We start from the raw sequence: 23,732 nt of genomic DNA on the forward strand, positions 1-23,732 counted from the left end.
TCATTTCTTTGTTACTGTTAGAATATTTTTTGCAAGCTTATTAGTAATCTGTATTTCACTTTGTTGATGCATTTCCTGCTTGCCTCTTAATGTCTCCTGATCATTTGTTTTTTAGATAATTTATAATGTTCTGTTCTGATCTCTGAGAGCTCTTTATACTGTTAGGATATTGAAATTTTTATACTTGTTATAAGTACTTTTCTAGTTTTTTGTTTACTTTTTAGTTTTTGGTTTGATGTGGGTAAGTTTTAATGTTTTATATATGTAATTGTATGAAACATTCCATTTTGAGCTGATTTCTTTCATTGCTCTCACTACTTTAGTGCTTTGGTTCCTGCCTACGGAGAAGACAAATACCATGTTGTTGTTCAATTTTTTTGCATGTAATTTCAAATTATTTTGTGAGATTAAATATTCTCTAAGGACTAAAGATTCTTTTTCTGAATAGTTAACAAAGTTTTCAGCATTATTTATAGAATAATTAATCACTCCTTCCATTGATTTTTGATGTTTTTTTCATCACTTATCAATATTTTATAAAGAACAGGGTTTGGTTCTAAGGTGGGCTTCATCAATCTGTATTGCTATTCTCTGTTAGTAGTAACATATTTAAATAATGTACATTTACATGTTATAATATCTGTTCTTTCCTTATTATTCCTTGTTTAATAGAAAAAAGGAAAAGGCTACTTATTTCTGTTTATTATTCTAATTGAACACAAGAACCATTGTATTCTGTTCCCTCCAAAATCAAATTATGATTTTACTGGTATGTAAGTTGATTTGGAAACAAAGATCTTTTAAAAATACTCAGTTTTCTCTTCTAGGAACATGGAGTTTCTCCATTTATCCAAATACTCTATGTCTCTCATCAATATCTTGCAATTTTAGTTTGCTTATTTGTTTGTTATAGTACAGGGACAGCCTGTTTCTTGCTAAGGTTATTTACATGTGTTTGTTTTATTATATTTCTCTTTTTTCAATAAAAATATGTTTCATATTTTTACCATGTTAAATAATATCTTATGCTAAATCAAATCTTATGTTCAACTAGTTAACTGTTAAGTGAAATGCTTCCTGAGAGGTTAAGTATTTTCACTATGTTAATGAAGTGGGTTTTTTTCCCCTTAGTTTTTAAACGATAAACAAATAATCAAGGATGCTTGTTGACTTTTGTCAAGTACCTTTTCTTTTAAACATATTCTGTTAAAAATTTTTTTGACACATTGCTGGTGTGTGTTATATTCAGAGATTTCCTAATACAGTACAATCTCTGCATTTCTGGCATTACGATGATAATAACTAATATTTATTTAATACTTACTATGTGCCAGAAACTGTGATGAATGCTTTCCATCGTGTTACTTTACTTAATCCTGTTGAAATCCCTGAGAGGTAGGTCTATTATTATTTGTACTATGTAGATGAGGAACCTGAAACACAGAGAGTAAAGGTCTCTACTGGAGTACCACAGCTCGTAAATAAGTGGGCAGGCAGTCTGAATTCTGGGGCTCAAGTTCATAGGCTCTCATTACAGTGCCACTCAAATGGACTGTGGTGGACCATTCTTTCAACGCATTGCTCAATCTGGGCCACTCATATTATCTTTAGGATTTTTTTTATCTTTATTGATAATTGAAATTTAACTATAGTTTTCTGTTATGGGGCTATTTTTCTAAGTTTTTGAATTAGAGTTACACATATGAAAATGAAAAGTTTAGTTTTAATGACACTTTTTATAAGAAAATGGAAACCATTTTTGTAACATTGTAACTATCTCTTCCTTTTTAAGAACTACCTGGTAAGTTGTGTAGCTTTGGAGACTTTCTTGGAAATAATTTTTAACATATGTTTGTTTGCTTCTTCCTCATTTATTGCTGTACTCAAAATTTCTACTTCATGAGTAAGTTTGGGTCATTTGTGTTTTCCAAAGTCAGCCATCTCAATGAAATTTTCCATCTTATTATCATACAATGGAACATGACAATTTAATACTAAAACTCTCTAACTTATTCTACTTTCTCATTTTAATATTGTTTAAATATTTTCTTTTCCTTGATTTAACTTGGTAGATGTCTAATTTATTGATATATCTATTTATCGAATATATTATTATCTAATTTTTTTATTTTTAATTCATAATTTTGCCTTTAAAAATATTTGTTACTTCCTCCATCTTTCTTCAATGTTGTACTCTTATTGCATGTTTTAATATCTTGAGTTATATCCTTCTCTGATTATTTTTATCCCATATTTTTATTAATAATAAAATTATGTTTAGCTATGCACTTAGTCTAAAAGTTTTGACTTTATTATTTATTTGGCTTAATATTTATTTATTTTAAATTATTTGAATTTATATATTATTTTTGAGTTTATTTTATTTTATTTTTTAATGTAAAAGGAATACCAGAAACTACCTGGCATATAGTATCATAAGCTATGACTACCCTATTACCACTATTACCGTTATACTGTTACTAATTTTTTGCCTTCATTTTCTATTACACAAGAGGCGGACCAAATTAGTAATTATTTGAGACTGGAAGAAAACAGAACTTGCTAACTTTTGTTTGTTTGTTTGTTTTTCTCATTTTTGTTTGTTTTTTGTCTTTTGCACTATCATAGATAGCAATCAGAATTAACTGGTTTCTTTTTTTCTGCTTTTTGCATTTATATTTTTTAATATTTTTTTATATGAAATTTATTGTCAAATTGGTTTCCATACAACACCCAGTGCTCATCCCAACAGGTGCCCTCCTCAATGCCCATCACCCACCCTCCCCTCCCTCCCACCCCCCATCAACCCTCAGTTTATTTTCAGTCTTTAAGAGTCACTTATGGTTTGCCTCCCTGCCTCTCTAACTTTTTTTTTCCTTGTCCCCTCCCCCATGGTCTTCTGTTAAGTTTCTTAGGAACCACATAAGAGTGAAAATATATGGTATCTGTCTTTCTCTGTATGACTTAATTCACTTAGCACAACACTCTCCAGTTCCATCCACGTTGCTACAAAAGGCCATATTTCATTCTTTCTCATTGTCAAGTAGTATTCCAGTGTATATATAAACCACAACTTCTTTATCCATTCATCAGTTGATGGACATTTAGGCTCTTTCCATAATTTGGCTATTGTTGAAAGTGCTGCTATAAACATTGGGGTACAAGTGCCCCTATGCACCAGCACTCCTGTATCCCTGGGGTAAATTCCTAGCGGTGCTATTCCTGGGTCATAGGGTAGGTCTATTTTTAATTTTTTGAGGAACCTCCACATTGTTTTCCAGAGTGGCTGCACCAGTTTGCATTCCCACCAACAGTGCAAGAGGCTTCCCCTTTCTCCACATCCTCTCCAACACCTATAGTCTCCTGATTTCTTCATTTTAGCCACTCTGGCGTGAGGTGATATCTGAGTGTGGTGTTGATTTGTATTTCTCTGATTAGGAGTGATGTTGAGCATCTTTTCATGTGCCTGTTGGTCATCTGGATGTCTTCTTTAGAGAAGTGTCTATTCATGCCTTCTGCCCATTTCTTTACTGGATTATTCGTTTTTTGGGTGTGGAGTTTGGTGAGTTGTTTATAGATTTTGGATACTACCCCTTTATCCGATATGTCATTTGCAAATATCTTTTCCCATTCTGTCAGTTGCCTTTTAGTTTTGTTGATTGTTTCCTTTGCAGTGTATAAGCTTTTTATCTTCATGAGGTCCCAATAGTTCATTTTTTGCTTTTATTCCCTTGCCTTTGGAGATGTGTCAAGTAAGAAATTGCTGTGGCTGAGGTCAGAGAGGTTTTTTCCTCCTTTCTCCTCTAAGGTTTTGATGGTTTCCTATCTCACATTCAGGTCCTTCAACCGTTTTGAGTTTATTTTTGTGAATTGTGCAAGAAAGTGGTCTGGTTTCATCCTTCTGCATGTTGCTGTCCAGTTCTCCCAGCACCATTTGTTAAAGAGGCTGTCTTTTTTCCATTGGATGTTCTTTCCTGCTTTGTCAAAGATTAGTTGGCCATACTTTTGTGGGTCTAGTTCTGGGGTTGCTATTCTATTCCATTGGTCTATGTGTCTGTTTTTGTGCCAACACCATGCTATCTTGATGATTACAGCTTTGTAGTAGAGGCTAAAGTCTGGGATTGTGATGCTTCCCACTTTGGTCTTCTTCTTCAATATTACTTTGGCTATTCGAGGTCTTTTGTGGTTCCATACAAATTTTAGGATTGCTTGTTCTAGCTTCGAGAAGAATGCTGGTGCAATTTTGATTGGGATTGCATTGAACGTGTAGATAGCTTTGGGTAGTATGGACATTTGAACCATATGTATTTTTCCAATCCATGAGCATAAAATGTTTTTCCATTTCTTTATATCTTCTTCAATTTCCTTCATAAGCTTTCTATAGTTTTCAGCATACAGATCTTTGACATCTTTGGTTAGGTTTATTCCTAGGTATTTTATGTTTCTTGGTGCAATTGTGAATGGGATCAGTTTCTTTATTTGTCTTTCTGTTGCCTCATTATTAGTGTATAAGAATGCAACTGATTTCTGCACATTGATTTTGTATCCTGCAACTTTGCTGAATTCATGTATCAGTTCTAGCAGACTTTCTGTGGAGTCTATTGGGTTTTCCATGTATAATATTATGTCATCTGCAAAAAGTGAAAGCTTGACTTCATCTTTGCCAATTTGGATGCCTTTGATTTCCTTCTGTTGTCTGACTGCTGATGCTAGAACTTCCAACACTATGCTAAACAACAGCGGTGAGAGTGGACATCCCTGTTGTATTTCTGATCTCAGGGAAAAAGCTCTCAGTGTTTCCCCATTGAGGATGATATTAGCTGTGGACTTTTCATAAATGGCTTTTATGATGTTTAAGTATGTTCCTTCTATCCCAACTTTCTTGAGGGTTCTTATTAAGAAAGGATGCTGAATTTTGTCAAATCCTTTTTCTGCATCGACTGACAGGATCATATGGTTCTTATCTTTTTTATTAATGTGATGTATCACATACATTGATTTGTGAATGTTGAACCAGCCCTGCAGCCCAGGAATGAATCCCACTTGATCATGGTGAATAATTCTTTTCATATGCTGTTGAATTCGATTTGCTAGTATCTTGTTGAGAATTTTTGCATCCATATTCATCAGGGATATTGGCCTGTAGTTCTCTTCTTTTGCTGGGTCTCTGTCTGGTTTAGGAATCAAAGTAATGCTGGCTTCATAGAATGAGTCTGGAAGTTTTCCTTCCCTTTCTATTTTTTGGAACAGCTTGAGAAGGATAGGTATTATCTCTGCTTTAAATGTCTGGTAGAATTCCCCCAGAGAAGTCATCTGGGCCTGGACTCTTATTTGTTGGGAGATTTTTGATAACTGATTCAGTTTCTTCGCTGGTTATGGGTCTGTTCAAATTTTCTATTTCTTCCTGTTTGAGTTTTGGAAGTGTGTGAGTGCTTAGGAATTTGTCCATTTCTTCCAGGTTGTCCAGTTTGTTGGCATATGATTTTTCATAGTATTCCCTGATAATTGCTTGTATTTCTGAGGGATTGGTTGTAATAATTCCCTTTTCATTCAGCACCAGGAGGGAGGCAGGCCCGTCAGAGGGATGGATCCACAGGAGCACAGTGTTGGGCGTTTGCGGGGTGCAAGCAAGTTTGGTGACAGGAACTGGTTCCCTTTGGAATTTTGGCTGGGGGATGGAAGAGGGAGATGGCACTTGCCAGTGCCTTTGTTCCCCCTTGAGCTCAGTTCTGTCTCCCGGGTCTCATCCTCTCACCCTCCCCGCTCTCCGAGAGCAGAGCTTTTGACTTGTAACATTCCAGATGTTAAGTCCTGCTGGCTGTCAGAACATACTCCGTCCAGCCCCTCAGCTTTTGCAAGCCAGACTCGTGTGCTCTGCCTTGCCAGGCGGGCTGCCCCTCCATTGCCCCAGCACCCTCCCACCAGTCCATGTAGCGCGCTCCACCTCTCTGCCCTTCCTACCCTCTTCCGTGGGCCTCTTGTCTACGTTTGGCTCCACAGAGTCCGTTCTGCTAGTCTTCTGGCAGTTTTCTGGGTTATTCAGGCAGATGTGGGTGGAATCTAAGCGATCAGCAGGACGAGGTGAGCCCAGCGTTCTCCTACGTCACCATCATCTCTCTCTCCCCCCAGAATTAGTTGGTTTCTTAAACCTATGGAGTCTAATGGCTTGTGTACTCGTATTCAGACTTTTATTTATTTTTTAAATGTTTATTTATTTTTCAGGGAGAGAGAGAGAGAGAACATGCACAGGTCAGAGAGGAGCAGAAAGACAACAGAACAGAGGATCTATGTGGGCTCTGTGTTGACAAAAGAGAGCCGACATGGGGCTTGGACTCAGGAACCATGAGATCATGACCTGAGCTGAAGTTGGACCAAATGAGCCACCCAGGCACCACTTTTTTTTTCTCTGACTTTTTTGTTTTGTTTTTTTCATTTATTTATTTTGAGAGAGAGAGAGAGAGAGAGCCCATGAGTGGGTAGGGGCAGAGAGAAAGGGAGAGAGAGAATCCCAAGCAGGTTCCATGCTGTCAGCACAGTGCACCACTCAGAGCTTGGACTCATGAACCATGAGACCATGACCTGAGCTGAAATCAAGAGTTGCGTGCTTACCCGACTGAGCCACTAAGGCACCCCTTTTTCAGACTTTTATACTTTTGAAAACTGGAAAAGAACTTCAACTCATCCAGTCCAAGACAAATCCAGGGTTGGCAAATAATTTTCTAGTCAAAGATTATAAAATTAATTGACACCACACAATTTCTAGACCCACAATAAGTCTTTTGAAGGAACCAACTTAATAGCTTGATGAGGTTGCAAAGAATTTACTTTTAGTAGTTCCAATTAGAAAATTCACTTGGAAAAGCCACTGACACACATGCCAGATGTGTATTCTTTTTTAATTATTCAAATTCATAAGATCATGGACAATACTCTGTTGCTCATATAAGAGATGGACAAAATGGAAAATCTAAAAAACAGAATCCATTCAAAATGTGATTGGAGGGGCACCTGGGTGGCTCAGTCTCAGTCGGTTGAATGAGACTCTTGATTTCGGCCTGGGTCATGATCCCAGAGTTGTGGGATTTAGCCCCACGTTGGGCTCTGTGTTGACAGTGCAGAGCCTGCTTGGGATTCTCTCTTTCCCTCTCTCTGTGCCCTCCCCAGATTGCATAGGTGCTCTCTCTCTCTCTCTCTATTTCAAAATAAATAAACTTTTGAAAGTGTGATTTTAAAAGGTGATATTCTGGAAATTCATAGCTTTCCAGATAAAATACTGACACCACCCCATGCAAACACAATTCAGTTAGATAAACTGGCTCATTTTCTCCATTACTTTCTTCCTCTGCTTTCCCCTGAATCCAGGTAGATGGTGAAAACAGATGGCATCTTCTTCCCAGTATGTCTAATCAACAGTCTGAAATGAGATGGTCTCCCATTCATAAAACTTACTTTTCTCCTCATACCTTTCCTATGCCCTGGCATTCTGCTTTAAAATGACATATTTCTAGGAGAGGAGGGAAGAAAAATTATTCACTTGGAGTGAACAAATCAATCTCCCTCTTCCCTTTCATTCTTAATAATTAATTCATCTATGAGTTCTAATCTGGATGTTGTCAGTAAAGGAATTAAATGGATACTCACAGAATCATTTGGAGTTTGAGCTGCATTGATTTTAGGTTGATTTTCCTAAAACATTGCTCTCATCATGTTAATTCTGTCTCCAAAATTCTTTAGTGGCTCCTTCTTGCCTAATTCAGTGCTTCACACCCTTCTCCCTATCCTGGCAAGCACAGGAAATTTTACTGATGACTGGGGTACACCCACAAGGGTGTTGTAGCAGGAAGAGGCTGCTTCAGAGGCTTCCTCTGTGCTAGGTCCCACTTGGCTGCCCCATGTGAAAAGAGATTGGTATGTTCGAAAGCTCTGGCACCCTGGACAAAATGAAAAATTCTTACTTTGACTTTCAAGTCATTCCACCATGTGGCTGCCAAACTGACTATTAATCCTTTACTGCTTCACTACATGACTCTTCTGTTTCAGCTGTTTATTCATTCTATGCAAAATAATCGTGGCACCTTAAAGTCTCTGTAGCTTTTGCTTATGTCTTTTTATCTGAATGGAAAAGGCCTCTCCTCATGCCCCACAATCATCAAAACTCTGCTCATCATTCAAGACCCCAACCAGACCTCACCTCCTCCCTAAAGCCATTCTCAATCAGGTCAGAGAATGCAACTGTTATTCTCAGGTTACTTTTGGGAATCTAGGATGTCCACATTCAGGATATAGGATTTGAGACAGGACTTGAAGTTTGTGTAGGAATTGAGGGGTGGCTAAAAGAGGGAGGTAAAAAGAAGGCCTTGCAGAGAGAGGTCCCTGACTATTGCTGTGGTCCAGGAGGTAGTAAATATCAGCCTTGCCTGGAAAGAGTTTAAGTGGGTAGGTCTCAAAAGGACAGGAAATCTGTATTCTTAGAAAGTAATTCAACTGAGGGGCACCTGGGTGGCTCAGTCAGTTGAGCATCCAAATTTGGCTCAGGTCATGATCTCAGGGTTCTTGGGTTTGAACCCCACATCATGCTTTGTGCTGCCAGAAAGGAGCTTGCTTCAGATTCTCTGTCTGTCTCTCCCTCTCTCTCTCTCTCTCTGCCCCTCCACTGCTCGCTTGCACACACACTCTCTCTCAAAAATTAATAATCATTTAAAACAATTAAAAGAAAAAAAAAGAAAGCAACTCAAGTGATTCTTGATGCCACTGTAGTGGTAAATATTGCCTATTCAGGAAGCTTCTTCCTACTCACTGTGCTAATTCCATTTCTGGTCCTCCTGGACCAAAAACCTCATGCTCACAGGCAAGGCTGGGTATGAGATTCCAAGCTGGATTATTCCGTCTCTGGGTCTTTTTATAGGGAGGATAGATGGGGGACTCTCTCTATCCTCTGCAAATACTATGCTGTAATGCTATAAACCTGGAGCTTCCAGAGGCCAACCTTTCTTGCTAAGGGTAAAGTAGTCTATCTTCAGTAGGACAATAAATAACAATAGTTAGTGACAGAGCAGAGTCCCTCAAACATTATTTGAACCTTAGGATTAGCCTGCACTAGATCCAACCCCACCCTAATTTGTTCTCAGTTATTTGACCCAATAAATTATCATTTGGTTGTTGTTGTTGAAGCTAGTTTGAGTTAGGCATTTATGATTTACCATTAAACCTATCTAAGAATCTATCTAAGTCAGCGATGTAAGATAAAACACAGTGAATGGAGAATAAAACTAGACTGGTAGTTGGGGGTTCAAGAAAGAGGGTGAAGCCTGGCTGGGGAATCCGGATTAATTCTATAGGCCTTGTGGAATAAGCTGGCATTTAGAACAGGGGAGAACCAGGTCATAGGGCTGTGTTTAGAGAGAGAACTGGTCATGGAGCAGATTGGAGGAAGGAATTAAGGAAGGCCATACGCATCAGCGTGTCCACTCCTAATGGGCCTTTGAGCCTGTTGAATTGGGACTCTTTCTGACTACTTGTGAAAATTACTAGTCATGGAAAGGCCCTAACATGCACATGTACGCATGTATCCCTATTTGAAAAGGCAGATGTACAGACACTGAGACCTCACAGAAATCAGCTCAAGTATGGCTATTACTGGCAGCAATTGGGAATGGTCAGAGAGAGATGCCCCGATGCAGGACTGTTTAGAGTGTAAAGAGTGATGGAGAATGCACGACATTGCTAGATTGGAAGAAAGCTGGGGGCTGGCTGGGGAAGACAGTAAGTAGCTCAGCATACAAAAATTCTCTTAGAGAAAGCTATGGCTGGGGGGGTTGATACCCACAAGGTTTACTGATAAGGGCGCTGGCTTCATACTATAGTCATGGTGTCTCAGAGCCTTAGGCTACTTATATTCTTTGAGGTTCTTGGTATTAAAAATTTAAGAAGTGTCAAAACACACCTATGTAAACTGTGGTGTGTTTTAATTACTTATTAAATAATAACTCCATGTGTTTTTGATATGCCACATTATATAGTATAATAATGCTATTCATAAGATAGTTAAAGGATTTTAGAAACATGAATTAATAGCATACAGTAGTTGTCCAGTAATAGGACACAGCCTGATGTTGTCAGAGAGACATTTGCTTCTTTCGATCCTGTCTCTGTCTCCACACAAAATGTTATGTGTACGTAATGCACACCTTCTGGAGCTGAGGTGAATATGAGACCCAGGCCCAGTGGCTCCCCTGATGACCTCCTGTCCTGAAACCCCACAGGCCCTAATAAGAAAGTGTTTCTAGAAGGTAGTCCTTAGTGCCTCTTCTATCTTGTTACCAGTGCATTGCTTTCTACATCTTGCCATATCCATAAATGAGTGCTCCTGTCTTACTTCATGACTTCATGGCATTTTCTTGGCTATCACTGTTGTGTCTTAACCTCCAGTTCCTTCTCCCTCTAGGTCAGCCTCCACACTGCTGGCAAAGATGTCTCTCTTAAATACAAATCTGAGCATGTCACAACCTTATGCCTCAATATCACATTAGATTCCCATATCCCATATCCTTATCCATAGAATAGCATTCAAATTCTTTAGCATGACATAATTTCCTATAAGGGGGTCCCCCAACCCACTTTTCAACTCTCATTTCTGGTTTTTCCTCCAACATTCCACACCTCTTGCTATTCCACAAAAGTGCCATTTTCTTTTTTTCTGTTTTTGCTCCTGTTCTTACCTCTTCCTGAAAAACCCTTCCCTTCTGGCACATTCTTACCCTTCTGTCCTCTGAAAAGCTCCTCAATGCTGCCAAGGAGGGCAGCGTTCTGATCCTCTGGCCCATTGTACATGTCTTCAATACAGAGAATGTTAACAGTGAGACCACTGAAGGGAGGGACTGTGATTTGTTTAACTTGAGCAGCACAGCAAGGGCTCAATAAATACTGGCTGGATGACTGTGTTAATTGTTGGTAATACCCCATGCTTTCAGAAGCAAACACAAGTTCAGTCAGAAACTACCTCTTGCAAACAGTTTTATCCATAAAATTCATCTCAATGGCTCACAGTTTTCTGGACTATTCTTATATATAAGCAAGGATGGTTGCAAAAGAGTTCTCACTTCCCAGACCTCCATCTAGGTATGTTTCTTCCAAAGTAAGCCCTTTTTCTCTCTCAGTTGCCTCCTCATTCAGCTGAGCCTGTTGAAGGACCCCTATAGGACTTCATTTCCTTGACTTAGGCTACAATTTGAGCCCAGCACATGGAATCATCACCACCATTCGTTGTTGAGATTGCGGCCGACTATTTATCTATATGTAGTCATTCTCTGTGTAAGAAATAATGCATTATTAACATGGCTTTATTATCAGACCCGAGTTTGGCAGATAGAACAACATTAGAGGGTAATTGGAAGAAAAGCTGATTTGTTAGCAAAATGTTGCCTTTTGGCTAATGAATCATTGTGATTTTTTGCACTGACAGCTCAGTAACAAGCTTGAAGACTACTTTGCTTCAGACCATTAAACTTTGACAAACCAGTGATTAACTACAGCTAGAGCCAGTGGTCTGTGGGGATTATTGTAATTATGAGCCATATCTATAACTTTTCAAAATCATTAGTTGAGACAAGGTGGGTTTGATGATGGAGGGGCTACTGACGGATAGGCTCCATTGCCTCATCGTACACAGGCAATAAACAGCTGCTGGAAGACAGTCAGTCAGCAACAGCTCTGTTTTGGGGGAAGCTCTAGTGAGAGCAATAAAGACTGCTTTCAGAGAATGAGCCCTGTTTGGGAAGGAAGAGACAAGAATTTCTTCTGACTTGTAGTTGGAGGCTGGAGGTCTTTTCTCTAAGGAGAACTCAAAGGCAGTAGAGAAGGCAAACCAAACAGACAGAAAAGCAAGGTGGGACCACCATGGCTTGGGTTCTCTTCCTATGCTTCATTGGATTGTTGTTACACTCAGGGGCCCCAGTGGAAGGTGCCTGCCCTTTTCTTTACTGCTCCCTACTATTCATAATAGGGATCTTGAAATAAGGTGAATAATATAAATTAGTAGGGCAGAAGGAAGTGGTAAAAGAAACTGTGGTAAAATTGCAAGTCAAATACAAACACAGCTGTGGGCTGTGACTCCTGGGTTACAGGCAAAAGTCCAAGTCCTCAGCCTTACGTGTAAGACTCTTCAAATCCAGCCCTCACGTCTCCAGCCTCATCCTTTTGTATTTTTGAACTCTTATGTCCCAGTCCAACTGTGATGTTCTCTAAATGTGATGTGACCCACACTTTCCAATCTCTGTACCTTTGATCTCCCAGGAATGGCTGCAACCTTGAAATTCATTTCTATTTGTTCAAATCCTATCCACTCTCTGGGTATCTGTTTCTTATAAAATTGGGAAGAAGAGGTGGATTAAATCAACATTAAGACCCTTTCTCTGATCAAGTTTTGTGAGTCTGTGGCATATTTCACCAACTACGGTTAATATGCATGTGAATCTACTTGCATTCTGGGGCCCTTAATCCCATGTAATGTTCTGTATCCCCCAGGTGGGCACATTGCTGGGAGTCTTGCTGTCGTCACAGATGCTGCCCACCTCTTAATTGACCTGACCAGTTTCCTGCTCAGTCTCTTCTCCTTGTGGTTGTCATCAAAGCCCCCTTCAAAGCAGCTGACGTTTGGATGGCACCGGGCAGGTATAGTTCACCCACTGAGCATTAATGTCAAGGTAGTGCTGCAAGGTCAAACCAAGGATAAAGACAGAAGAGACAAAGCAAAGCCTTGTTCAGAAATCCCTTAGAGGCACGTCTGATATTCAGGATAAAAAGGATGTGTGTTCTCAAGGGCACTTTGGCAACAAGCCAGATTAATTGCGCTACCTCTATTTCAGTGGAATAACAGGAACACAGGTATCATTTCCGCAACCGCCCTGGCCCAAGGGTAACAGCCACGATACCATTCATCAAGTTACTCTGCATCTGGGAGGGAGGATGGGATAAAGCATCTACCATTTTGCAAAGTCAGGCACAGAGAGCCCAAGAGAGCTAGAGAGATTGAAGAACTTCTCACAGGTAAGTAGAGAATAGAACGTGAAGGAGAATTTAGGGCAGAGCAAGGGTGGCCGACATGCTGACACGGTGGCCAGCCTTTACTGTTGCCTCTAGATACAGACCACAACTTACACACTGACAATTGTGGGCTGTGGTTTTTCAAGTTTAGAATGGTAGGAAGTTCTCATTTCACGCGAAACAATTTATCATAGCAAGTGTTTTGGATCGCCTTTCCTTTAACATTCGGCGGTGGGGGGAGAGAGAGAGATGAGACAATAAACATCAATAAAAAGAATTTGTGACAATGTGACCTGAAGATGCTTTTCAGTCCCTGAACAGTGCTCCACTTGGGAAACATGTATTTTTGGCTGAGCGCCTGTCATTTGTACGCATTTTTACACGTACTCTCCCCTTTCTGGTACTATTGGTCAAAGCTCTTTGGTAAACATGGGATGTTTTATAAACACAGGCACAACCCAGAATTTAGAATACTGCCTGTACTTTCTCATCTTGGTGATGGAAGCTCATGAGCATTGACGCTGTAGAAAATCAGGGCTGTTCAGTAGCATTCTCTGCTTTAAGACAAATGTTCTATGATACAGAGTATGATGTGGCCATAGAGCACTTTAAATGTGGCCACTGTTACTGAAGAACTGGATTATTTTATTCTATTCTATTTTATTTTATTATATTATATTTTAGAGAGAGCACATACCTGCATGTGAGCAGGGGAGGGGTGGAGGGGGAGAGAGAGAATTTTAAGCAGCCTCCATGTTCAGTGCAGAGACCCCGACGTGGGGCTCAATCTCATGACCACGAGATCGTGACCTGAGCTGACATCAAGAGTCAGACATTTAACTGACTGGGCTACCCAGGCACCTGGAAGAACTGGGTTTTTAATTTTTTAATTTAAATGGATACAGCCACATGTGATGATGGTTACTGTTTTAGGCAGGACTGCTTAGACACACAGGTGAAAATGAACTAGCTTGTCAAATAGGTAATTTCATGGATGACTTTGTTTAGGAAGAAGCTAAGTATAAAAAGTGAATTTATTTAAAAAAAGTGTGAAGTGGCTAATAAGACAGGTGTCATGTGGACAGGTTGCATGTAAATGATTGAAGTCTGGGATACAATAGCCCCACACTGGGAAACAATACTTTACATTGTTCTGCTTTGACAGGGGAAAGATCAAAAGTAGGGAAAGTCCCCGGCAATGGACTCTCAGAATACTTCTGTGCCCTGGAAGGCTTTTAGTACCTGCCTACTAGGTTGAGTTAAAGATCAGGGAGAGGTGTTAAGGAACTCCACAGTGAGCAAATGTGCTTTACTCAGCCTGCAGACTGAACACTATCTTATCTTTAAATATTAATATACATGTCTCTGCTCTGATACTTCTTTTCGATATAGTTGCTCTTAAAATGCAGTTAGAGTGTTGATATACCTCTGAGCTTGCCTCCGTGTTTATAATATGTTGGGTTGGCAAATGAAACTCATTTTCATCATGTACCCTCCGAAGCCCTCCCTTGTTACTATTTTATTCCACACAAGGTACCGCTACTGGCAAATTGTAAATGTTTTATGGTGAAATTAAGAGTTTCTAAATACATTTTACTCTTTGCCTCTCATTATTTCATCTCCTAATAAGTTTCAATCATTTTAGCACCTGTTTAAATTAAAATCCCCGAGGAAAATAGCAATGGCAGATAGCAATTAATATGCTTTAAAAATTTGCTAGAAATTACTTACTAATATGGAGCATAATGAACTCAGATGCTGGTGTTTAATGAATGCAACACTAAAGTGAATCATCTTAGTGCTAAAATCCATCCACACATTTGGAACTTGTTAGTTTAGAGCCTTTTTTCTCAGGGGGACAGGTTGGGGGGAAGCAAGGAACATCAATGTCTTATGACTCTCGGGAGATCAACGTGATCCACAAATTCTTTGTGTATGGGTGTCTGTGTGCTCGAATCCCTAGAGATCCTTGGTGCCCTGCTGTCCATCCTGTGCGTCTGGGTGGTGACGGCTGTGTTGGTGTACCTGGCATGTGAGCGCCTGCTGTACCCTGATTACCAGATCCAGGCGACTGTGATGATCATCATTTCAGGCTGTGCGGTGGCAGCCAATATTATGTAAGTCACCCCGCCCATAAAAGCTTGTTTTTAACCCTGTGTGGACATAGACAGTGGGGTTTTTCTTGATGTTCGTTTTTGCTTGATTTTTCCATTTGTGGAGATGGTGAATTGAATAAACTGCCAATGAGGAAGTGCAAAGGCCGGGATCTGAATCTAGACCCAAGAGGCCCAGGATTGAGCTCCTAGCCAGTCTGCGCTCTCATATGTATTGATGGTTCCATATGGGAAATGACTTACTCCTATTTATTTAAAAAATTTTTAAAAAAATGTTTTATTTATTTTTGAGAGAGAGAGAGAGAGAGAGAGAGAGAGAGAGAGAGAGAGAACATGAGTGGGGGAGGGGCAGAGAGAGAGGGAGACACAGAATCTGAAGCAGGCTCCAGGCTCTGGAGTGTCACCCCAGAGCCCGATCCAGGGCTCAAACCCACAAACCGTGAGAGATCATGACCTGAGCCGAAGTTGGACACTTAACTGAGCCACCCAGGTACCCCATCCGATTTGGTTTTTGTTACATGATCACATTATGGGTTCCCAGAGTGCTGGGTTGGAAGGGATCTTAGATTTTGTTTACTCCAGTCCCCTTTCTACTTTTGAATTCTCTTTTGCAACATCCCCATAAAATAAATAGTCATTAGTGTCATATATTTTAACAGAACTAGTAACAGGGAATTTGTTCCTCTCAAAAGCAGTCTATCTTATCTTTGTATCATTGTAAGACTGCCTGAAAACTCCTTCTTAAGCTCTATTAGCTAGTCGCTGTCTTTAGTTTCCACCTTTTGGTCCATTCTCTTATCCAGGCAGTCTTAATTCATTCTTATGAGACATGTGATGTTACTGGACATGTGATCATTTCTGTATTGGTCTGCTCTTACCCAAGTAAGCTACTTGATTGTTCATGACAAGGGTGTGGGGTGGGTGCTGTTAAGGTCAGGCCTTTGGTCTTTTTTGGTTGATTTACTCCTTCCAATCTGATAGCCTGATTCTGGGCAACCCGAATTAAAACTGCATCATCTACCTACCTACCTACCCTACCTATCAATTATCTGTGGTGAACAGAATAATGGCTCAAAGATTTCTTCAAAGATTTCCATATTCTAATCCTTGAAACTTCTGAGTATGTTAACTTACATGGTAAAGGAACTTTGCAAATGTGATTAAGTTCAGGATGGATCTTGAGATGGGGAGATTATCCTAGGTTATCTAGACAGGCCAAATGTAACCAGAAAGATCCCTGTGAGAGGGACACTTGAGGTCAGAGTAAAGGGAAGATGCTGTATTGCTGGCTTTGAGGACAGAGAAAGGATCCTGGAGCTAAGGAAAGTAAGTGACCTCTAGAAGCTGGAAAAGGTAAGATAATGAATTCTCTCCTAGAATCTCCAGAAGGAATGTAGTCCTGCATACCCATTTTAGAACTATAATACAATATATTTATATTGTTCTAAGCCACAGAAGCTTTGTAATAATTTGTTATAGCAACAAAAAGAGACTCATATACACTATCTGTGTATCATCTATCTATCTTGTGATGCAACATGATACATGCTATGAGATAGGCTTATACCTGAAAGTGAAGAAGAATCACATTTTAAACAGTGTCTTTTGGGGCGCCTGGGTGGCGCAGTCGGTTGAGCGTCCGACTTCAGCCAGGTCACGATCTCGCGGTCCGTGAGTTCGAGCCCCGCGTCAGGCTCTGGGCTGATGGCTCGGAGCCTGGAGCCTGTTTCCGATTCTGTGTCTCCCTCTCTCTCTGCCCCTCCCCCGTTCATGCTCTGTCTCTCTCTCTGTCCCAAAAATAAAAAAAAATAAAAAAAATAAAAAAAATAAAAAAAATAAACAGTGTCTTTTAAGGAAGGCACAATGCAATCTCTGATATTAGAGGAAAATCTGAATGTGTACATCTTGAAAACGCTCCTCAGGTCACTCTAATACCCATACCTTTTGCCTGTGTCAGTTCCTCACCTCTTAGTGTGCAAACTGTTGCTCGAAATATCTAAGCTAACCAATTAGAAGAGTGGTATTTGACGCTATTACTGAGTAGATCCCTATTTCCATCCAGCTAACTTGAAAATGTGTTTCATATTGGCACTGGAGAAAAAGTGTGTAGAGTTCAATGCAAATCTATCAGCACAAGGAGACAAATAAGGCAGAGCACATGTGCTGCTGACTGGGGTCAATAACATTATCTTTGCATAAAGAGAACAATATGTCCCCAAGACAGCAGGGACAATGAAAATATTAATAATTTCCCAAGAGGCATATGTCACATAGGTTGTGTCGATGCTACATGAATATGAAGGATACAGCTAGCTAACTTCCCCATAAATCTAGAACCTTGATAATCGAGTTTGACTTTCTAAATAGATGCCATCCAAATTTTCTTCCTACAGCAACTGCTTTTGAACTTTGATCTTAACATTGCAGGTGCTTTTCCTACTTAGAAAGATAAGGAAATTGAAAAGTGGTGACTTCCCTGTGCAAGTAGGTAGTTATTTATAGAAAAAGATATTGAGTGACTATAATGTTTCTCCTAGAACTGGGATTATAGTTTCAAGTGCTGCTAGATGCTGTGTTGTCTGAATACAGAAATATCAGAACCATAATTTGGGAATAAATCAAATCCTTGCAGACTCCAAATCAGGACAGAAAGTTCTAACAAAAGTTGCAAAGGGATTCTAGGATAAAGATTACTGACAGAGCCTTAAGGCTATTGCATGCTAAGTTTTCTCTGCCTGAAATATTCCCTCCTCTCCAGCCTGTAATTTAAATCTAACATAATCTTTCAAATCCAACTCAATTACTTTGTTTAACTAAATCAGACTTCCCTGTTATATTATCTATAGTACCTGTTCTTACTAGAACATTTTAATAATGAGAATTTTCCACTTATGGGTGTCTTTTTAAAATCTATGCTATCTCCATCATACTTAAAGCCACACCGGGGAAGGTTCACATCTGTTTCATTCACCTTTATACCCCAAGCATTTAACAGTGGCTGGCACACAAGAGTCCTTAAGTTGTTTTTTTTCTAATAAAATGAGTAAAAGAATGAATGACAAGGTGATGAGCACACATGGATAGATCTAGAAAGAGAGTATGTTAACTGCCAGCCATATTAAGCTGTCTGAGGATTCATAAATGGTAATTATTAATTAAGGGTGAATTTCTGTCCAAACACTGACCATCTAAAAACTGTGCATTATGTAACGATCAAATATTGCTGGATAGCAGTCATTCTACTTTGTGGATAATGACCTTGGGTTTCACAGACACTTTACCAGCAAATAGACTGGGATGTGTAGTACTAAATAATATTTTTTTAAAACTTTTGTTCCAAAATAAAATCAGGTGCATAATTTATATGCCTAATACTTATCTCTTTGACTTGGGTAGGAGATGTTAAATTTTGTAATATGTTATCTATAGAGAGAGAATGAGGCCACAGCTCATACTCTTAGGACTGTATACACATATGTGTTTAATATATATTTACACACATATATGTGATACATTAATATATTTTAGTCTCTTGTTAATAGCTAATATACACAAATGCATCATTGGCCATTAAAAATTATTCAAATTTTAAATTCTCATAGAAATAAACAAAATTAAGTAAAATACAATATTTTTAAAAATCCAAACTTGATGAAATTTTCTTATTTTGTTTTACCCCTTTCTGCTGCTTTTTGTATTTGAAACCAGTACATTTAATTAATCTCCCACCAAAGCTCAGCTTTAAGCTTAGCTCAGTGCCTCACATTCAGTAGATGCTCAATAAATATTTCCCCTCCTTATTGTCAAATAGTTTCATCTAGGAAGTGATGCTTTCCGGTTTTAACGTGAACCAGAGTAGCATTAGGTAGATGGAAGAGAAAACAGGTGAACCTTTGTTGTCTGTCCTTGTGTAAAAATTTAAAACTTGTATGATACATTTGTTTTCAAAATTAGTCCAAAATAGTACATTTTACAGCATTAATATTTCAACTATCTTCCATCTTGGATAACACATGCTCTTGTCAACTGCTTCATTATGCCGCATAGGTTTTCAATGGCTAATCTCATGTGTGCCAAGAACATCCCTTTCTCTTTCAGACTAAGTGTGATTCTGCACCAGAGACATGTTGGACACAATCACAAGGAAGTGCAAGCCAATGCCAGTGTCAGAGCAGCCTTTGTGCATGCCCTCGGAGATCTATTTCAGAGCATCAGTGTGTTAACCAGTGCACTTATTATCTACTTTAAGGTGAGTATGTTTGAGTTTACTCACTGTCATAGTAAGTTTATAGATTAGGTACTGCAGAAGCTGACCTGCCAGTATGAACCTAAATGAGGGTGGCCAGCCTCTATTTACCTATACCAACTACTTTGCAAGGTTTAAACAAACAAACAACACATATTCAAAGCCTGAAACCTTAGACTTTCCAGATTCATAAGTACTATGTCTCCAAATGTAGGGCTGCCAGTCTTCCAAGAAAGTAGTTCCTTTTGTCATGGAGTTAAGATGAACAGCAATGGAACCATGAATACCTTAGGATTCTTGGGTTGTAAGCAACAGAAAGGATGTCTAGCTTACTTAAGCAAAAATATATTTATTAGTTGAAATGTATTGGATGTACTCTTGGATAGAAATCAAGGTAGAAATAAGGACAACATTAGGTATCTTAGATTTCAGAAACTATCCAAATTCTGTCCCAGGTACCAGTGCTGAAATGACTGCGAGTCAACCAATTTTTTTCCATTTCTTGGCATTCTGCTGGAGATTCTCTTTCTCTGGGAAAGAGAGCCCACCAGACCTAGCTTAGGTCTTGTACCTGCTGCTTAGCTGGGGAGGAAGAGCACCTGATTGACTGTCCCACCAATATCACCCCCCAGTGGGGGAAAGATAATTCTCCCCCCACCCCCAACAAATCAGGGTGTTAATGGAAAGTTGAGATGGATCTTGGATGAAACTCTGACCCTAAACAAACATTTACTATAGATCTGTGTTTCTTGTACCAAGAACTAACAGAAGTGGGTTGGGGTGTAGGTGGGGGAAATGGAAAAGAAGAGCATTTGCTCTGTTGTTTGCACCTTGATTGTCCAGTTATCAAGGACTCTTTATTATTTTTACTAAAAAATGAAAACACATAAATAAAAATTATAAAGACATATCTGAATTCAATTGAGCAAATATTCACTGAAAGCTTTAAGTTTAAGGCAAAATCATTCACACTTGTCCTGGGTAGTGGAGTTTGAGAGTTTCTCAGAGGTAATGAGGCATGGACTTTTCTGTGGGACAAAACTTCATCAAAGGCAGAAGGACACGTATCTCTTCTGGAGCTAATGGCTCCAGTGGTGAGACAGGGCAAGAATGAGGCCTCAGCTCATACTCTTAGGACTTAATCAAAGATGCCTGTCTCAAACATTTCTCCAAAGAAGACATCCAAATGGTCAACCAACACATGAAAAAATGCTCAACATCATTCATCATCAGGGCAATGCAAATCAAAACCACAATGAGATACCACCTCATACCTGTCAGAATGGCTAACATTAACAACTCAGGCAACAACAGATGTTGCCAAGGATGAGGAGAAAGAGGATCTATTTGAACTGCTGGTGGGAATGCAAACTGGTGCAGCCACTTTAGAAAACAGTATGGAGGTTCCTCAAAAAATTAAAAATAGAACTACCCTACGGTCCAGCAACTGCACTATTAGGTACTTATCCAAGGGATACAGATATGCTGTTTTGAAGGGGCACATGCACCCCAATGTTTATAGCAGCACTATCGACAATAGCCAAAGTATGGAAAGAGCCCAAATGTCCATTGATGGATGAATAGATAAAGAAGATGTGGTATATATATACAATGGAGTATTATGTGGAAATCAAAAAGAATGAAATCTTGCCATTTGCAACTACGTGGATGGAACTAGAGGATATTATGCTAAGCAAAATTAGTCAGAGAAAGACAAACATCATATGACTTCATATGAGGATTTTAAGATACAAAAAATATGAACATAAGGGAAGGGAAGCAAAAATAATATAAAAACAAGGATAGGGACAAAACATAAGAGACTCTTAAATATGGAGAACAACAGAGAGATGCTGGAGGGGTTGTGGGAGGGGGGATGGGCTAAATGGGTATGGGGAATCTACTCCTGAAATCATTGTTGCACTATATGCTAACTACTTGGATGTAAATTAAAAAAAAAAAAAGATGCCTGTCTCGAATATGTGCCATCCTGAGGAGGGAAAGAAAGGAAACAACCCCAGTCTGCCATGACCAAGCTCCAGCTGGGCCTTGGTCATGTGCAACCTCTGGGCAGGTGATACCCTTTCTTCTCATCATAAGGAAGGCTGAAAAGCCATTGACTATTATATAAATGTGTGCATATTTTCATCACATACTCTGTGCTTCTATTAACAGAAAAGTCAAATCAGGCCTTTGGAAAGAACACTCAAGGCCCCTCTCCTTTATGTCTTAAATTTAATTTTTAAATTTCTTCAGCCACTGATAGTTTAAAGCTTAAAAGAAGGATTGAATCTTCAGGAAATCTTGCCTCTGAGTTGGATGTCAAGTTTCAGGGAGGTGAAAGGGTGATAAAGAGAAAAAGAAGCAGGGAGGTTTACTCATTTTATTATAAATCAGAATTTCTGCATGGAAGGCCTGAATTCAGTTAACCTAAGTCCCTATATTTTCTAGCCAGACTATAAAATGGCTGACCCAATCTGCACATTCGTCTTTTCCATCCTGGTTTTGGCCAGCACCATCACTGTTTTAAAGGACTTCTCCATCTTACTCATGGAAGGTAGGAGTGATTTCATTATTATTTCCAGGATTGGTGTTTCTCTTCCCTATAATCACAGAAGGGAATGGCATCAAGGCAAATCCACTGTTAATTTGCATTATAAGGAAAATCTAAATTTATAAGGATTTTTTGTGAAAACAAATATTATGATTTTTCTTCATATGGGAACAAAAAGAATTGCCTTCTCTTTTTTCCTCCAGCAACTATTAAATGATATGGCATACGATAAAAACAATATGTACAAATAATAAGGATAGGCACTGAGGGAGATATTGTGAAAATATAAATTTCTCCCTAGATATATGGAAAAGGCCTAAGAAAAATTGAATAAGCTATCTCTTAGGCAGCATTATAGCTACTATGAAGGGCTTGTCTAAAACCCTTGTTAGACCAGGCCAGCACTCAAACTTCAAGGCATCAGAATCACTTGGGGTCTGTTAAAACACAGATTTCTGGGCCCATCCTGATAGTTCCTGAACTGGTGGGTCTGGGGCAGCAGCTGGGAATTTGCATTTCTTTTTCTTTTTTTTTTTAAATGAAATTTATTGTCAAATTGGTTTCCATACAACACCCACTGCTCATCCCAACAGGTGCCCTCCTCAGTGCCCATCACCCACTTTCCCCTCCCCCCACCCCCCATCAACCCTCAGTTTGTTCTCAGTATTTAAGAGTCTCTTATGGTTTGTCACCTTCCCTCTCTGTAACTTTTTTTTCTCCCCTTCCCCCCGCCCCTGGTCTTCTGTTAAGTTTCTCAGGATCCACATATGAGTGAAAACATGGTATCTGTCTTTCTCTGCCTGGCTTATTTCACTTAGCATAACACTCTTCAGTTCCATCCACGTTGCTACAAATGGCCAGATTTCATTTTTCTTCATTGCCAAGTAGTATTCCATTGTATATATAAACCACATCTTCTTTATCCATTCATCAGTTGATGGACATTCAGTCTCTTCCCATCATTTGGCTATTGTTGAGAGTGCTGCTATAAACATTGGGGTACAAGTGCCCCTATGCATCAGCACTCTGGGAATTTGAATTTCTAACAAGACGCTGATGCTGCTCGTCCAGGGACCACACTTCGAGAACCACTAGAATGACCTTTTCACACTACTGAAGGATTACTACACAAAAGGCACAAGAATGGAACCTAGAAAAGTCCATCAGAATTAGAGGTTTGCATCATATCAAGCAGTTGGATGATCAAGAATATCCAGACATTGGCTTGACCTTTTCTTTTTTGTCCAGCACATTTTGACGTAAGGCAGACAGAGTCTCAGAGTGCACGTGCCTTCACAAAAGCCCACATTTCCTTAGTGTTCACTGCTGAGTACACGTTTAAGAGTTTTGTTCCTTTGGGCACTATAAATGTGGAGGATGATGATGCTGACAACGGTGAATCACAAGATGGAGTCAAGCGTCACTAACAAATGAACGTCCTCTCTCTGAAGGTGACAATATTTGGTTTGTCAAGTCACAGATGCATCCATTTCCTTTCCTGAGGGCCAAGCACTGAGCTGCAGCTGTTGTTCCTATTAAGGAACTTTGCTGACTTACAGGTGGATAAAAGGCAAATGGGTATCCATCGGAGATGAGTATTTTCCATCCGTGTCTCGCAGCATAGCTCTTCTCAGGTGATTATCTCTTCTTATTTGAGGAAAATGTAGCTAACTTAAAACAACCTTTGTAAACATTTATTTTTGAAAGAGAGTGTGAGAGCGAGTGGGGGAGGGGTAGAGAGCGGAAGACAGAGGATCTGAAGCTGGCTCAGACCTCA

At 39.4% G+C, this 23,732-nt stretch overlaps 1 protein-coding gene across 2 annotated transcripts in view; it reads left to right on the forward strand.

Annotated features, from left to right (window-relative positions):
• SLC30A8 (solute carrier family 30 member 8) overlaps window positions 1-23,732 on the forward strand; it is a 43,260-nt gene that overhangs the window by 13,860 nt on the left and 5,668 nt on the right. For both annotated transcript variants that reach the window (XM_007075603.2, XM_042973144.1), the window contains 4 exons: window positions 12,523-12,669; window positions 15,005-15,158; window positions 19,254-19,404; window positions 21,853-21,958. In XM_007075603.2, the coding sequence (XP_007075665.1) occupies window positions 12,523-12,669; window positions 15,005-15,158; window positions 19,254-19,404; window positions 21,853-21,958 (558 nt within the window). The remainder of the gene's footprint in view (window positions 1-12,522; window positions 12,670-15,004; window positions 15,159-19,253; window positions 19,405-21,852; window positions 21,959-23,732) is intronic.

The sequence above is a fragment of the Panthera tigris genome, chromosome F2 (assembly GCF_018350195.1).
Source record: "Panthera tigris isolate Pti1 chromosome F2, P.tigris_Pti1_mat1.1, whole genome shotgun sequence".
In the NCBI taxonomy this organism is placed as follows: Eukaryota; Metazoa; Chordata; class Mammalia; order Carnivora; family Felidae; genus Panthera; species Panthera tigris.